The 16,543-nt window shown below is 42.2% G+C and overlaps 1 protein-coding gene across 6 annotated transcripts in view; it reads right to left on the bottom strand.

Moving 5' to 3' along the window:
* SCN5A (sodium voltage-gated channel alpha subunit 5) overlaps positions 1-16,543 on the bottom strand; it is a 175,397-nt gene that overhangs the window by 106,209 nt on the left and 52,645 nt on the right. For 5 of the 6 annotated variants that reach the window (XM_063416519.1, XM_063416503.1, XM_063416487.1 and 2 more), the window contains 3 exons: positions 15,553-15,750; positions 11,560-11,733; positions 8,758-9,159 (listed from right to left, as the gene is read on the bottom strand). In XM_063416519.1, coding sequence (XP_063272589.1) covers positions 8,758-9,159; positions 11,560-11,733; positions 15,553-15,750 — 774 coding nt within the window. The remainder of the gene's footprint in view (positions 1-8,757; positions 9,160-11,559; positions 11,734-15,552; positions 15,751-16,543) is intronic. The other variant, XM_063416492.1, reaches the window with a different exon arrangement.

Below are 16,543 nucleotides of genomic sequence, written 5' to 3' on the forward strand. Positions count from 1 at the left end.
GAAGGCCTGCTTAATTACATTAATTAATCCATTATTTCTGAAATGTGTTAACAATTTAATTATACAGCTAGGAAAGGAAAAGGGCGTGGGTAACAGCTCCATTACAGACCTCTGATATCATACCAAGCAAACTGACTCCCCAACACATGTTTTTCCTTGCTCTGAAACACTGCCAAATCTCAGGAACATATTGTCATTGTGGTGATCTTTGGTGTTACAGATTCTGAAACTCCATAATTAGGGGAGAGACTTAGCTTCTTTTTTTTTCAGGGAAAAATAAAAACCCTAACCCTTGTTCTCATGTTTCTCAAGGAAAAACGCAAAAAGAAATCCCAAAGATATCAAATACCAGAAAAACAGAACTCCCAAACGGTCTTTGTTTAATGTCTCCTTTTAAATTAGTTTTATGTTTTTTGTAGCCTTGGGTTTCTGAAGTCAGACAGAAATACAGTATAGCTGAAGACACACACCGCATTAAACACTTTATATTGTCAGCTCACAGGAGCAAGATGTTAAGGCTTTTATTATTACAAGCTCCCATTTCATATAGAGAACAAATCCTTCTTTGTTTACTCCTCCAGATCCCACACAGGTGGAAAGAAAAGTGGTTGAGGTGCAAGAATCTGGGAAAGCCAGATTTATGGTTCAACCTCATTCTCTGTCACAGACCTCCTGGTTGAGACCCTCAGTTTCCCAAAATAAATGTTTAACAGCCCCTGCCCTGGTCTTCAAGCATCCAGACTGTGAGGTCTGAGACACTGTGTAACAAGACAGGTGTAGATAGATGGATCCTGATGGCTCTTGTGTTATAGCTCAAGGAAAAAGGAAATGTGAAGAAATCTCAACAAAGATGAGAAGCTCTGGTTTATTCAGAGTAGCTGCTTTAGTTTCTCCATAGGGAAATGAGACACAGGAATTAGACTGAGCCTTCTGGATCTTCTCATCACTTGAAATGGCCCTGAGCACCCTGATCAGCACCAGGGGTGACAACTGAGATGTGCCAAAAGCAGCAGCTCCACAGCTCTGCTGTTTATGCCCAGGATCCCTCCTCTTTGCCATTTCTCTATCAAAATGCTCTTCAAGAAAGGCAATTCCATGAGAAAAGCAAGAAAAAAGTGGTGCTGAAGCTCTACAAGCTGTCTTTTTGGACTGTGACCACTTCAGGGCAGGGGATATCTCCAGCAAAGGGCAAAGATGTTTGGCCACTGGTTGACAATGAAAACTATAACCAGGATGCTGTTCCCAGGTCACTTGAAGTTCTGCAGTTAAAAATACCAATCACTGCAAGACCAGAGAAGAGTAAGGACTTTGAAAGCAAGCACTTAAAATATTAGCTGGTCCAGAAAATCAGTAATGCTCCAAAATGGCCCATTTTCCCCCCCTAAAATGTCCTTTTTAAAAAAAAAAAACCCAAAACTCAACTGAATAAGCCCATTGTCCATTGAGTTACTGACAAAGTCATCTCAAAAGGAAAGTTATAATCAGAAACTCTTCAAAGAGAGTCGTACTTGTACACAACAAGAAAACACTCTCTCCTTGGCTTAGGAGCCAGGGAATACCAGGAATGGTGTTTCAGATGCATTAGTTTGCTTGATTTCCTTCATCTCAAAAACATCCAATAAAAACCAATGAAACAACAAATGTTTTATTAATGAAGAAAGCATCTACAAAATTGCATAATCATTCACAGCAGTTTGGAATACATAACAAATACATGGTACCAAAAAGAAATCGCTAGACAGGGCGAAGAAAAACAGGAGGGAGACAAATTTTTTAGGTAGAATAAATTAAAAAAAAAAGAAAAGCAAAGAAAAAGAGGGAAAAAAAACCCCAAATCACAAGTTTGCCTCTGTAAAATTAACCATAAAACCCTTTCAAATTTCAAATCTCTCTGGATTATTTCACTGGTTTTAAGCTCTATTATCTTCCCATCCTATCTGACCTAAAGCATAGGATGTACCAGTAAGAGTCATCAGACAATCTCCTTCCCAAGAGTCCTTTATCTGAAAGCCATCTTTTACTCACAAGTGCAAAGAGGTAGAAAGCCAAAGGAAAAACATTCAAAATTTCATTCTTCCTATTTATTTTAAATGTATTTAGCTAAACCAAGCCCCTGTTCCCTCTGGCACCAGGCACACAGCAGAGGTTCATCCCTAGAGCCAGGACACAGCGTGTGGCAGGCAATGCCAGTGGGCAAAGATTTGCCAACAGAGCTGTAAATCCTTGATGTAGCCACTTTGTCACTTACTAGGAAGCATTTTTCCAGGAAAGAAAGTTTCCATCCAGGTGAATTGCTTAGAATTATTAAAGCTGCTTAAGGAAGTTAATGAGCTTTTACACTATGTAAAGAACAGATATGTGTGGGTTTGGGTTTTATATTATTATTATTTATTTTAGAATAGAGATAGCTGATAGTCACACAAGGAACTGGCAGCTTTTGCACTGTGAGACAGAAACAATTCCAGGAACTGGACAAGCAGGCAGCATAAAGGCTATTATCATCTCAGAGAACACACACAGGCACAGTTGCTCATTGTATTTACATTTCTACAGAAATTAAGCATAAAATAACAGCAGTCCCCACAGTTATGCAAGGAGTCTCCCTAGGATCCAGATGAGAAATCACAATGGAGTTAAACATAGGTACCTCCAGCAGGACAAGATTATTTGTGTTACCCCTGATTGACTTGAAATGTTCCTCCTTTGGATTAGCTAAATTCTATAGAGACAAATATACTATTCAGTAATTTACATGTAAATGAGGATGCATAACAGAGATATTTTCTTCTCACTGCCTACAGTTTTGAACTATGTCAAAATGATTATGTGAAAATGGGCTTAACCATAACAGCATTTTTAAAGACCATTTTTGGGAACCAGGACAGGTTTAATTTTCTTTGTACACTTCAAAATTTTTCAAGCAGAAAAAGAGGTGGGCAGGAGTCACCATGAGCAATGCACCCAGTAAAGCAGCAACACAAATATTTAATAAAATTGGAGGTGGCCATAATGGAGCACAGCATTAAAAAGAAACCACCTAATTTTGTGGATGCTTGACTATTCAAAGAGATGCACCTTAAACTAAAGCAGTTTGAAATGTTTGTACCAAATCTGAGTGATTTACACTTAGGGTGTACAAAAGCAAAGTTTGAAATGAGCAGAAACCAGAGCTGTGGTGACAACTCTCTTTGTGACAGCATCAGAGGGCTGGGTAGCTTTTATCCACATAACTTAGTGGCAGATTTTTGGATGACTTATTCTGTTGACCTTTATTTCTGAACATGGAAACTGCTAACACTTTCCCTTTTCACCAGTCCTGTGGCAAAGCAAGAAGAGAAAGAGAGAAATTTTACCGCAGGGTGGTTTTAGGATCAACATGAAAACCTCAAACCAATGTGGTCAGCAAAAGCCTTTTATGCTTAGCTGAAACAAAAAGCAAGGTCTTTTTTTTGTTTGTTTTTCTTTTTAAAACAACATCACAAAAATAATATTATCTAAAGATAAGTTTCTAAGTCTGTATTTCAGTCTCTTGATAAACAGCTTGGCCACTCTCAAGGGCTCACTCTTCAGGTATTTTCCCTGCTGCCAATCTAGCAATGCTCAGCATTTCACATTTCCTAGAAGAAAAAGCGTAAGTGTGACCAAGAGAAAATTCAGGAAAGGTTACTCCAGCCTCGTTGCCCATCCCAAAACCATGCCACAGCCCTGCTCCTGGACTGATTGGAAGCTCTGGTGAGGAGGTGCCCCAGGGAGAGCAGAGCAGTGGGGATCACCAGCTAACAGCAGTGCCTGCTTGGAAACCACCACTCTTTCAGTCCTGCATCCATTTCTTTCACACTTCCAACCTCTGGAACAACTGCAAAGTCAGGTTAAATTAAAAATCTTGTGATTTCCCTGCCCCATTACAGGAAAGGCTCCAGCTGGATTTAGGAGGCAAGAAGGGATGTGTTCCTTAACCCTCACCTGTTCTTGACAGCCACAGGTGAGATCTCACTCAGCCTCATCAGAATCCATGGATAAATTGAACTCCAGATAAGAGCTCATTAAAAAATCAGATTCTGCACAAGCATGCCAATACCTTGTGAAGGGAGGTATTATTCTAACCTCTTAACTAAGAAACACCAAGACACAACAGAGCAATGCAAAGCCACAAATAAATACTGTAGGAAGGTGCAGAACCTTTAGGTTGTAGTGTGCCCTGAAGTTACTCACACAATATATAGACTTTCTCTAAATAAGACAAAAGCCAAAATATCACCCAGCAATCAGCAGGAGCATAAAAATGTATCATTTTTCAAAACCCTCAGTTTCAGGTCAAGACAGAAACAACTAGGACTTCTAGCATAGCCACCAGGTCCTACTTATATCTTATTTATGCTGGGGTAAGTTTGATAAAATCAGCAGCTGCACCACTTGAAGAAAGTTGGTGGGATAACAGGATAGACCTGACTGAGTCCTCTGCATTTCCAGAAGAGTGACCAGGACTCTCCATGGGTTTCCTGGGACAAGCTCCCTGCACCCCTCAGACCTGACCTCCTGTTGCTCTTCCCCTCCAGGTGGTGACTGCTGGAGCCAGACTGGGTTTTGTGAAGGCTCTCTGCAGACCACACTTCCAAATCACACTATTTGCTCCTCCTATCACCTCTGCAGGCTCTGTGTCTGGAGCCCTCACTGCAGTGAGCCCTCTGTGCAGCTCCCACAGTGCTGCCTCTGCTCCTGATGGGAACTCTCCTGTGGCATGGGTGATGTCTTGGGAAGGCTGACCTGGAACAGAGACTGGACAGAGCTAGAGAATAAAGTAGATATTTACTGAAAGGCCTTTAGGCCTTGGGCAGGACAGGGCCTGACCAGGGCTACACCCAAGGTGGATCAAGGATGGTCACCAAATGGCTGAGCAGTCACAAGATTCTACAGTTTTATAAGTTTGGGTGCATTTGCATATTGGGGTTTAATTGTCCAATTACAACTTCAGGTTGTGAGGTCTCATCCTTCTTGTTTCTCCCTTCAGTCCCCCATTGTTCATGCTTTTGGGCCTGAAAGTTGTCCTTGGTCTTCAGCAGGAAAAGGATTTGTTTTTTCTCCCTACTCTGTGAAGAGAGCTGACTAACACTTGATACGAGGCTCAGAACTGCACCCCTAGGCAGCACAGAATCTGAAAATCCTGAAAGCTAACACCTAAGGCATCATTTCCCCGCTTTAGAGGCTTGACCTTGTTGAGTCTCTATTCTAAATATCTACTAATAAACAGGTATTCAATAACAAATAAGTATCCAACAATAGTAAACAGCTAGCAATAGTAAGGCATCATGGGGAGACCCATGGGTGTAGCAAAGTGTGCAGAGATGCACGGGCTCCCTGCAGAGGGTAGGATGCCCTCCTCTTGCTCAGGCTGTGCACGGAATCCCCTGGGGACTTTGAGGACTGCTTTGATGCAGGTGAGCTCGTGGGCAGGTGCTGCTCAGCATGGACCATGCTGACCACACTCAGCAAACCTGAAGGCCTTCAAGACTGCCCCAGCTTGTGAGACTGATGGGCTCCAGCACCATCCATTGAGATAACCTAAAATCCTCCCTTTTCCCTCAGCTGTACTTAGGAATTAGGGAGGGGAGATGGACAGTGCAAACACACTTGGTTTCTCATGGAAACCCGCTCATCCATCCATGCCAAGCAGCCAAGGCCATCTGCAGAGCATTTGGAACTGGCTTTTTTATCTTACATGCTTTTGTGCAGCCAAGTGTCAGGATGTCACTCCTCTGTCACCAGCCTGAACAGTGGGATAACCTGCTGCAGCCACTTCTCTCTTGGGAGAGGGCAGCTGAACTGCAGGGATGTTTTCATGTCAGCTCAGCTGCCACCTGCAGCCATTCCTGTGGGCAAAAGTCCCTTGGCTGGGACAGGGGGTTACAATGACCCAAAGGCATGGAAGTTTTCATTGTGGTCCCAACCCAACCACTTTCCCTGGGGTAAACTGTTCAGGGTGAATATTGCTAAAGTGATCAGGTTAAAATGCTCAAAGGTGGACAGAGACTGTGCTTTCCTGGAGAAACCTGAGGAGGACCCACTTTGGAATAATTTGTGACAACTATGGGCTAAGTCACTATTTGTGACTGAAGGGCTACAGGTTAAAAATCTGACCAGAGATGGTCAGATCTTGTTTGATGTTTGCTCTGTCTTTTAAATCAGAAGTGCTCCTCCAAGCTTTCCCCAAATCAGAATTCAGTGATCTCCCCACTTAGTAGCAGTCTGATGGGTCTGTGTTATGTTCATCTGATACTACTCAGCATCACAGAGTGACATAAAAAAGTGCATCTTCAAAAATCTAATGCTGTAAATTGTGGGTTTTTTCAGCTCCATCTACCCAGGTGTTCCATTTGCATGAGCAAAGCCACAGTTACACCTCAGGAAACTGCAAGTCAGGGCTTCAGCCATGCTGCAGCAATGCATTTTCATGGACTGGCCCTTCATTTCTTGCTCATGAAAGATACAACAGATAGCCCAAGTGGGTCCTTTTCCACTGTGGGCTCACACTTGTTCAAAATAAACAACAGCAGCAGGGTCAGTGAGGTTAATGAGGTAACTGCAACATCTTTCTTCGAGTTCCCCGAATGCGTCAAGAGATCACAAAAAGAAACCAGAGCTGCTAACAAAGAAAAAATTCACCTACAATTTTTAACATGAAAAAAGGTGAAAATCATCAAATGCAAAGCCAAGAAACATGCTGATTTATCTCCAAGCACGCTGAGGGGTCAGATTTGCTATTTCCTCCTGCCTGAGCCACAGCTGAGGCTGCACATTCGTGCCCAGTGCTTACAACTCCTGTAGCGAATACATCTGTACAGCAATGGGCCCCTTGCCAATTAGCTTTTAACTCCAGCTCACATTTTCTGGATAGATTAGATACCAAACCTGTTTTGCAGAAGACACAACATCCTTCACATTGCATCACTGGATGAGCATCTGTTACTGCAGTGCCTGGGTGTTATTTCCTAGATGGCCAGGGAACAGCCAAGCGAGCTCACCCACCCCGGCCATTCCATTTTCAACATCCATTTTTTCAAAAGGCAGGAAGCAGACAAATGAAAATAAATTCCAGCAGAGCTCAGAGCCTCCCTGTCACCTCAGGACCCAATCCTGTAAAATACCAATATTTTCTGTGAAAGGTTGAGTGCTCTTGTGCTTTGCTAAGCTTTTTCTGACAGCTGGGACAGCCTCAGCAGCCTGCAGAGCTGCTTTCCTTACAGAGTAAAAAGGGGACATCCTCTACTCATCTACTGAGGTCTTATAACCTTGTTTCAATTTTTTTTTTAATAGATGCACAAATTTTCTTCCCCAGCTCCTTTAACACACACCTTTTTTTTTTTTCTTTTTTTTTTTAACAAAGCTAAATCCAGTAAAACTTCTCTGCCTAAAAACAGCATTTCTGTTTCTCAGTTGTTTATGGAATTGTCTCAGGACTGGTCATCCTTGTCCACAGAGAGTAAAAGTGGGATTACCAAAGTCCTAAATGAACGAAGATGTGAACATCCCAAAAAGCAGCAACAATCTCAAAACTGTCAACAAAACAGATAATTCTCACACCAACCAGTTTCCCACATGTAGCACAGCCCCTTTGCTCATGGGTGGTGTGAGAGTCTATTTGCAGCACCACAGGGAATGCCCAGATAGGTGAGGAAAAAAAATCAGTCCAAACCCTGAAAGGAATGAAGCTGCTCGGCTCTAGAGAAAAAAACTCCTCAATTTACTGATAATCTGACACCACAGCTGGGATCCATCTCACTCACCTTTCTCTTTAGCAGATACCTTGGCTAATACATGTTATAATCACATTTGCTTTTTTCCCCCTACCAGTGTAACCTGGTTTTGGCACCTTGTTACTCTGAGTGAACTTTCTCTCATGTAACTTAAGACTTGTGGTTAAAATGAACAGAAAGAGTCACTTCCAAGGAGAGAGATTGTTCTGATCCATTTTTGATCCCTAAAATTCAATAAATCCTGCCCACACTGACTGTAGTAGTGACCCCCATCATTTTAAAGACTGTTGAGAGTGATGAGCTTCAATGCAGATCATCTACATAAAAGAAGATAAATTCCCACTATCTCAAACTAGCAGCCTATTCAGATTGCTCTGCCTGTGTAGCAGCTATTTCCGAAAACACCATCTCATGGTGGTGCTCTGCAACAAAGATGCTGGCAATCTGAAAAAGGGTGGAAATCTGTTGATCATCTGCTCATATTTCCTGGGTGTTACTTGAACTGGGTGCTAAACCCTTCTGGGAACTACCTTGGGACTGGAGGCACGGCTCTCCTCAAGTAGCCCAAGAGAAGACCAGAGGCCAGATGCAAACAAAGACCAAACAGCGAGAGAAAACACAGTCTCAAGATGGCAAGGCTCACTGAATCATTTAAATAACATCATTTTCTATCCACCAGACAATGTCAGGTATTCAAAAGTCAAATGAAATCAAGTTTAAAAATGTCCCTTCAAGAAAAGAAATCCGTGTCAAACTCAAGATTTGGGTATTTGTCTCCTGACAGCTCCGAAGAGAAAGTCTCACCAGAAGGCATGAACCTCCCTGATGAGGCACTAGGCACACATTTCTCTTTGAATTAACTCATTGTCTTCCCACCCTGCCCAGAATGGTGGGTTTGGTTTCTCACTGCAGATTCCATACGGTGTAAATAAATTACAGCAATCTCCAACAACATTTAGAAGGAAACCAGAGTGCGAATCACATACAAAAGTTATAAAGTACTCACCAGGTCGCCTGTCCCAGGCTTTTCCATAATAACTGGGGGCAGCAGTAACCCTGCAGGAGAAGTAGGGTCTGGGTTGAGTGCCCCGGTGCCTCCTCCTATCAGGGAAACCACACCATTGCAATCCACTGAGCTGTTCCTTTTGCCCGTCTGGGTGTAGTTGGGAGTGGTAGGGTGAGAACTATGGCTCACTTGACTCTGCACGCTTGGACGCCTCCCAGATCTTGGAATTAAGAGAGAGCCCCGGTGGCTTTCATTTTCCCCAGCGATGCTGATCTCATCATCGGCAAAATCTGTCTCGGAGCAAGTGTCTCTGCCACGGAGTCGGAAACTGAAAACGCTCCCGTGGCTGGTTCTGCGCTTCACCAAGTTTGCACTGGGACCATAACTAATGCCAAGGAGAGTCTGGAAACCCCCAGAGAGGAAAAAGGGGAAAGAGAAACAACATTTTGCAACACGTTTTCAGGAGCGAGGAAGGTTCTGGGGGGAGAGCAGTAGGTTCCATTTTAAACCAAGCGCTTCAGAGAAAGAGAGACTTAATTACAGGTATTCAGACTCCGCAAAGTTAAGAGGCTGGACAGCCATTCCTAGCCTTTAGGTATTTGTCTAACACTTAATTAAAGATGTACTGAAATAGGAAGGGTCAGGGTGGCATTCGGTGTGATATTTCCTTTGCTTCTACTCCCCCCCATGGGACAAGTGCCAGAGGACCTAGGAAGGCAGCACAAGGAGTGGAAGACGGGAGCAGGGAAGGGGATCCAGCTCCAATCTACTGCATCATCACACATCTTCATAACAGCTAGGGGAGGAACAGTGCAGTGGGAGAAGAATAGATAAAGAAATAGGGCAGGAAATGAACTGCGGGGAAAATGAGAAGAAGAGGGAAGAAGAAGAAGCAGAATACGACGGAAGAAGGTGATAAAAGAAAAAAAAAAAAAGAAAAAACAACAAACCAAGAGCAAGAAGAGGGATATGGTTTATTAGTTTGTAAAATGATTATCTCAGTGCACATGGCTGCTTAAGGGCTAGGTAACCTCTGTACACAGCAGTCTCCCTCACTCAAATATCAGCCTTGACGATGCACTCTGACGTCAGTTAGTGAGACTGCAATTCTGCCAGAGCATCAGCAAGATGTAGCCAAGGACTAAACACACCTAAAATCCGGCAGAGTAAAAAGGATCTTCAGAAAACCGTAAGGAATTCAAGTCTATCCCTTTCTTTTCTCTCTAAAGAGGAAATTACTGGAGTAAGAGCATTTAGGCAGAACGTATTTTTGAATTTATGCCTGCACAGAATTTCCAGCTTCTTCAGAGAAAAGTGAGCCAAGTATCTATGAAGAGAGGTCAGATTGCCACAGCACCCACAAAACAGACAAATCAAATGAAGCCTGATTTCATTCTGTGCTGTAGCTTACACCACTGAGTTATGTAATGATGCTATTTAGTGACACTGGTACATGGAGGAGTACAAAACCCAGGCTCTTTCTAACTAAAAACAACCCATTTGGATTGCTACCAAATTTCAGCTGGTCAAAAATCCATGCCTGGCTTTCCATGGCACAGTCATTGAGACTGATTTCTGATGGCAACACAGTCCCAGCTGCTCAGATAGCATCTGAATGATGACTCAGCCTTATTCCCTCCAACCATGCCAGACACAGCCTTGCAGAGAAGATTTACTATAAGCTTTGAAATGTGTCTCTCATGCTTCTCATGCATATGACATCCAGGGGCAAAAAGTGAAAACAAGGAATATTAATCTGAGAAATAAACTGGAAATGCACAGCTCCAATCCACGGTGCTTCTGGCACGTGGTGTCCTGAAACCCCTCCAGAATGAAGCTAAAGAGCAATTCTGGGTTTAGAAAAATTGCAATTTGTTACGCGACCCTCTCGACCAATGAGACAACAACAGAAACTACTGGATTAAAAAATGCATGTCATCTACAGAAATCCAGCTCTGGGTAAATTGTATGAGCTGGGGAGTCATTAATTGGTCACATTTACTTACACCACTTACATGTTTTCTATGAGCTTTTTATGGCTGCCAAGTATCCCTAAATTCCCTGACAACAAAATAGAAAAGGACTTAGCCCATTACATAGCTATTCAAAACAACAAAACAAATTGATTTAAACTTTGCCCTCAGTTAAACAAAGACAAAATATCTGGAGCTATTTATGATCCCTTGATACATACAGCATGGGCAGATTCATATTTATGCATGTCAAGAACATTTACATAAAACCTTATTTAATAACACTGTCACTCTGTTTTTCTTCCCTGCAATAGAAAGTAGGAACAAGTGCCACAAAGTTTTGACTTGGAGGCAACTAGCAAAAGAATATAAAAATGTTAATAATGTCTTTGTATAATATTTAAAAAGCCCTCAGAGACAAGTTTCCTCCTTTTCTCCTCCTCTCTTTTATTTTTAAGCTTTGTAGGTTTCCACTAAGATTTTTTTTTTAATCTCTAGTACGGATAGGATAGATATAATCAGATGAATGCAAGAAAATAAACCAGACTGAGGGTAATCTTGAACAAAAAAAAAAAGGAAAAAACTTTGAAAAAACATGTTTGTAAAAATGTTTAATGGGCATTTTAAATTAATTTTAAAAATAAAGTGGTAATATGTTTCCTTCCACTGTTCTAGCACAGACTGCATGCTGTATCTGCTGTGTTAATATCAGTTATGATATTAAATAACTGTTTCTTCTGAAAGTTTCAGTTTTAATTGCCTTGTTCAGAGCCTGGCCTGTCCAGGAAAGTGCAGTGTGGAACAAGTGATGTTTCAGACCATGACTTACCATCCTCCTTTGACCATCATCATAGTCACACTTGGGATTCCTTTGGTCTTCCCCATACTCATCTGCCCCCAAAGATTTCTTTTTCTTTCTCTTATTTCTTCTTTCTTTTGCACTTTTAGGTGACATTTCCAATGAGCTGAGTGACATTGAATCAATTCCTTTAGTGGCTAGTGCCTAAATCAGAAGATTGTAGAAGGTATAAACATTGTTATTTCAGGATTTCAGTGAAAACTACTACTGCTCAGAAATTACTTTTCATTTTAAATGCTAAGGTCATATAGAGAGATGTTAAAAATTTCAGGAGATAAGTAATCACAAAACTTAGGAATGGCTGCATAAAAGGATGGTTTTTATGTGGAGTTCCCACACAAGACCCTTTGACATATCACGAAGGAACAGCCTGTGTGCACACGCCGTGCACGCATCTCTGGACTAACACTTCTGGTGCCAGGCAAAGAAAAAATCTCAAGCTGGGGAACCTCAGATTTAAGTCCCCCTGGACTTCAGCCCCTTGAAGGGCTGGACAGGAGGGCAGCCCAGCTGGCTGCTGGGATTTTCCCTCCCCTGCCACAGAGGGATGCTAGGAACAGCAGGCAGCTCAGCTGGCGCGTTTGTGTAAACACTTATCCCGAGCAGCAGCGCAGGCAGCTGCCATCAGAGATGCAAAGGAAGAACCACGGGCTTAACTGGAGACAAGGTGGCCTTTGCTGTGCTGTGTGCTCCCATGCTGTGCTGGCTGTCTGCTGGGATCACTGCAGGAGCAGGCTGATAGCACAGCAGCTGCTGGGAGCCCTGCAGAAACCCAGTTTCAAAGCCACAGCCCTGGGAGCAAATGAGCAGCCAGGAGGAAGGATGGATGGATAGGAGCTGGGAGAGCTGGCCCTGTCCCCAGCACAAGCAGGAGGAGTGAGGGGACTCTGGGCACAAGGGTCAGGTTTGGAGGTGCTGGAGAACCAGTGGTGGCCACATCAGCTGCCCAGAGACCAGCCCAGTGCAGAGCCCCCAGCTGAAACACCTCAAGAGAGTGAACTGTTAAAAAAAGCCTCTCCTGGTTCCCCAGAACAGGAGAAGCAGATGAATTCTCAGTGCTATTGTCTGTAAGCCACTAGAATCAAGCAGGCAATCATCTCCCCACTGCAAAATACTCCCTTCCTCCCACAGGCATCAGTCCAAGGAAAGTGAAGGCACTTAACAGCCGTGTAAAGAATCAATCATGTATTTCAAGGAGTAGCGGTCGCTCTATTACGCTGAGAGCACAACAAAACTTAATTCCTGTGGGAAGTATCTTTCATAAGCAAGCTGCTCAGAGCAGAGAGGAGGAGGGCTCAGACACTGGTCTGGGCTGTTTTGGTTGGTTTGGTTTTTTTGAGTCAATTGATTTAATTGCTATGCTGTAGTGCTTTTTCTTCATAAAGATTCGCCAAGTCTTTTGGTGTTAAGCTCAGATTTAGGAATGTGTTAGACCAATTGTATAAATTGACTGATAGTCCCCAGGCAGGTCTATCAATTAAATTTCTGCTCCCTTTACACTGCACATTATAAATGCTGGCCTGAACAGTTTTGGTTTTCCTTTTTGATTGCTGTCATATTTTGTTGATCTATAAAATATTGCGGGTTGTGCTACTAAGCATGCTGTAATCATAATGCAAAATAAACTAATTTTTAGTTTCTTAGCATTTTCTTACCTATTGCTTGAATTGTTTCTGCGCTCAATACTTCTCTCAGACATTAAAAAAGGATTTGGACTGATTTGTTCCTCAAGGCATGGGGAATCACAGGATCACAGTACAGCTTGTGTTGGAAGGGGGGTTAGAGTTCATCCAACCCTGCTGCCATGGGCAGGGACACCTTATCAGCTAACTGAGTGCTCCATCCAGCCTGGGCTCAAGGCTGTCCCCAAGTCCTGCCTATCCACCCTTTCTGATTGGGTTCCTGTGGCTGGACCATGTCCTGTTCCTCAGGCACTGCAGGCCATAACCCACTGAAAAAACTCCGGGGACAGGAAAGGTGTGTGGGACACCAGGCATACCTGGCAAGGACATGTGGTGGCTGAAGGATGGGAGGAAAGCTTAGCTCACATGAGCCCTGATATGAGGATTATGCAAAAGAGAGCTCTTGAGGCAAGAACTTAGTGGTACAGTGAGAAACTCAAACCCAACATCTTGATCAAGGTTTGCAGAACCACATTAAAACTGAGGAGCTCTGACTAGGGTGAGATATCTCAGCAGGACATCTGAAAGCTCCATGGTGCAGCCACCCAATTTGCTTTCCTGAGCCTCTTCTTCCAAATGTCTTCTTTGAAATGCCAGGAGTTGATTTGCAGAATTACAGAACTTCATTAGTAACTGAAGTTCATTACTGAGTATCACAGACCCAAATCACTCCATTCCTGAATCTTCTTCCCATAAAACTAGGATAATACTCCAGGAGTATTGGAAATACAAAGGAGCATTTTTGAAGCACACAGAGTCTGAGCAGTGGCAAGAGGCACTGAAAACCTTGGAGGATATTAGTCACTTCCTCTGCCAAGCAGGCTTTGACTGCCTGAGCCGGGAAGTCTGCTCGAGCTGGCCTAAGGCAGCAGAAGGAATGATGAGAAAGCAAAGAGCTGCTCTCCAGTTATGTCCTGTCCACCCTCTGCACTCAACAGGGCACAGGGAAGATGAGAAATGGTTGGCTGAAGAAAAGACTCTATTGTAAAACACATAGACAAATGGGAAAAAGTCAGATTTTTTAGGGGCAACTTTCTTTTTTGACACATTATGCTTTCCGGGCTTCATGTTCCTTTTTTGTGTACACACAGGCTTAATTGAAATCAAAGCCTTCCAAATGAAATTCTTAAATATCTTTAATTATAGCTGGGGCTAAAGTTGACTATTATTAGGAAGAGCTCAGCTGGAGTCAATACAGATGAAAATTTGTATACAATAGGTATGAGTTGGAACTCAGTTTGTTCCCTTAGGTTATGGCAGAGTTACTCTGTTCAAAGTGGCTGTATATGGACTAAATTGCATTTACCTATTACTTAAACTATCAAAGAGGATCTTTAAAAGGACTTAAATGATTCATAAGCCACTACTAGCACTTTGTCAAGAGTGAATTGCATTTTCTATTTTCTTTCCAAGGATTTAAATGGGCTTTGGATTAGGCCCTGAAGCCATATGTACCCAAAAGAAAATTATGTATATTAGTTTATATTGTGTTTCAAGGATTTATTTCTCTGAACTACAGTGCTACGTGTTATTTCAGACTAATTTTCTTATTGTCTTCTTGTTCACAGCACCTAAAATGTTCCCTTCTGCTGTTTAATAAAAGCTTTCAACCCCACACAAACCCCATGCAAATTAAATACTGTTATTAAGGCTATAAGGCTACATCCACCATTTGACCTCCCTAGGTTTTTTTTAAATTTATGACATAACATTAAATCCATACCCTTTGCATAATTTTCAGGTCATAACCTCAGGATCTGCCTGTTTACTTTTCCAGGAATGAAGCTGTATATGCTTCAAAGAGGTTCATCTACACCTTTACCTTCATTATTAAACAACTGGATATTTACTGCAGGTTGAGCAAAACAGTGAGGAAACAAATTTGTGCTAAAGGGGTGGAAGAAGGAGGTTCAGCTGGGGCTCTGGCTGAGCCACCAAAACAGCTGGGTTGTGCTCAAATGCAGATGTAGTTTTACCATCATTAAAACATCTCACATGCCAAACTATATTAACTTTCTCTGCTGGCATATGTGGCATGGTAAAACCAGTACAGTTCTGGATATGTAAACCCAAAATGGCCCCACTCCTAACAGGGAGAACTATAATTTTTCTTTCACTAAAAAAAAAAACAAAAACAAAAACAAAACAACAGTAACTTTGTCCAGTAAAATAAACATTAAACTCTTGTACTTTGGTTATCACACCAATGTAAAATAAAGACGATGTGAATCTCAAGGTAACATTGGTTCAAGTCACCCAAGGCTAATCATGTCACACTGACCTCCTGCTCTTTCTTCAACATCTCCATGGCTTCCCGAAACTTCCTTTCCTTCTCCTCTGTTTCAGCAATAGTGGCTTGGTTCTGCTCCTCATAGGCCATGGCCACAACAGCCAGGATCAGGTTGATCAGGTAAAACGAGCCCAGAAAGATGACCAGCATGAAAAAAAGCATGTAGATCTTCCCAGCAGATCTGAGAGTCTGTAAGTGCAAAAGTAAAATTAACATTGCTTTACAATGTTTTTAAAAAGGAAAAAAGAAATAAAGGAAAAGAAGGGGTTTCTTTTAAAATTAGATTTATAATATAATTGAATCCAGCCTTTGTTAATAGTTCAAACAGAAAGCCTTTGATGAGAAATGACAACCACATACAAGGAAATAATCTCCACACCAATAAATTTTTATACCTTAATCAAAAATTGTGTGCCTTGCAGTGAATTAATTTCTAAAAGAATAATGCTTTCAATGCTTTCCTCCTTTACCAAATATCTCTGCTGATTTTCTTTTAGAATAGATATTAGAGTCAGTTGCAGTGAAAAATTCCCCCATGGTTCAGTCTGGTTTTGTCTACTGCATAGAAACCATCCAAGTGGGATTTATGTTGGATCCCTTCAGATGTCTACAATCCAGATCGATTTTCAGGGAGAAAAATACACGTTTAAGGTGCAACTCAACCAAATATCATTGAGACATCTGTGTCAGGATGAGAAGAACCAAACCTTGGGCTCTGTTCAGTCAGGATGAGAAGAACCAAACCTTGGGCTCTGTTCAGTCAGGATGAGAAGAACCAAACCTTGGGCTCTGTTGAACATATCCCCTGGTTCTTCACCAGATTTATTGGCATAACTGGAATTCAGGGGGACATCTCATGTGTAACAGATATGTCCCATGCTCAGTGAGTTGATACTACTGACAGAAAATACTGTGTGATAGTATAAGGTCAAATAATAAAATGGAGTGATGTTCATTCTTATCTGCCGTGACAGTTTCTGTC

This window comes from Prinia subflava, chromosome 1, assembly GCF_021018805.1.
Source record: "Prinia subflava isolate CZ2003 ecotype Zambia chromosome 1, Cam_Psub_1.2, whole genome shotgun sequence".
NCBI lineage: Eukaryota > Metazoa > Chordata > Aves > Passeriformes > Cisticolidae > Prinia > Prinia subflava.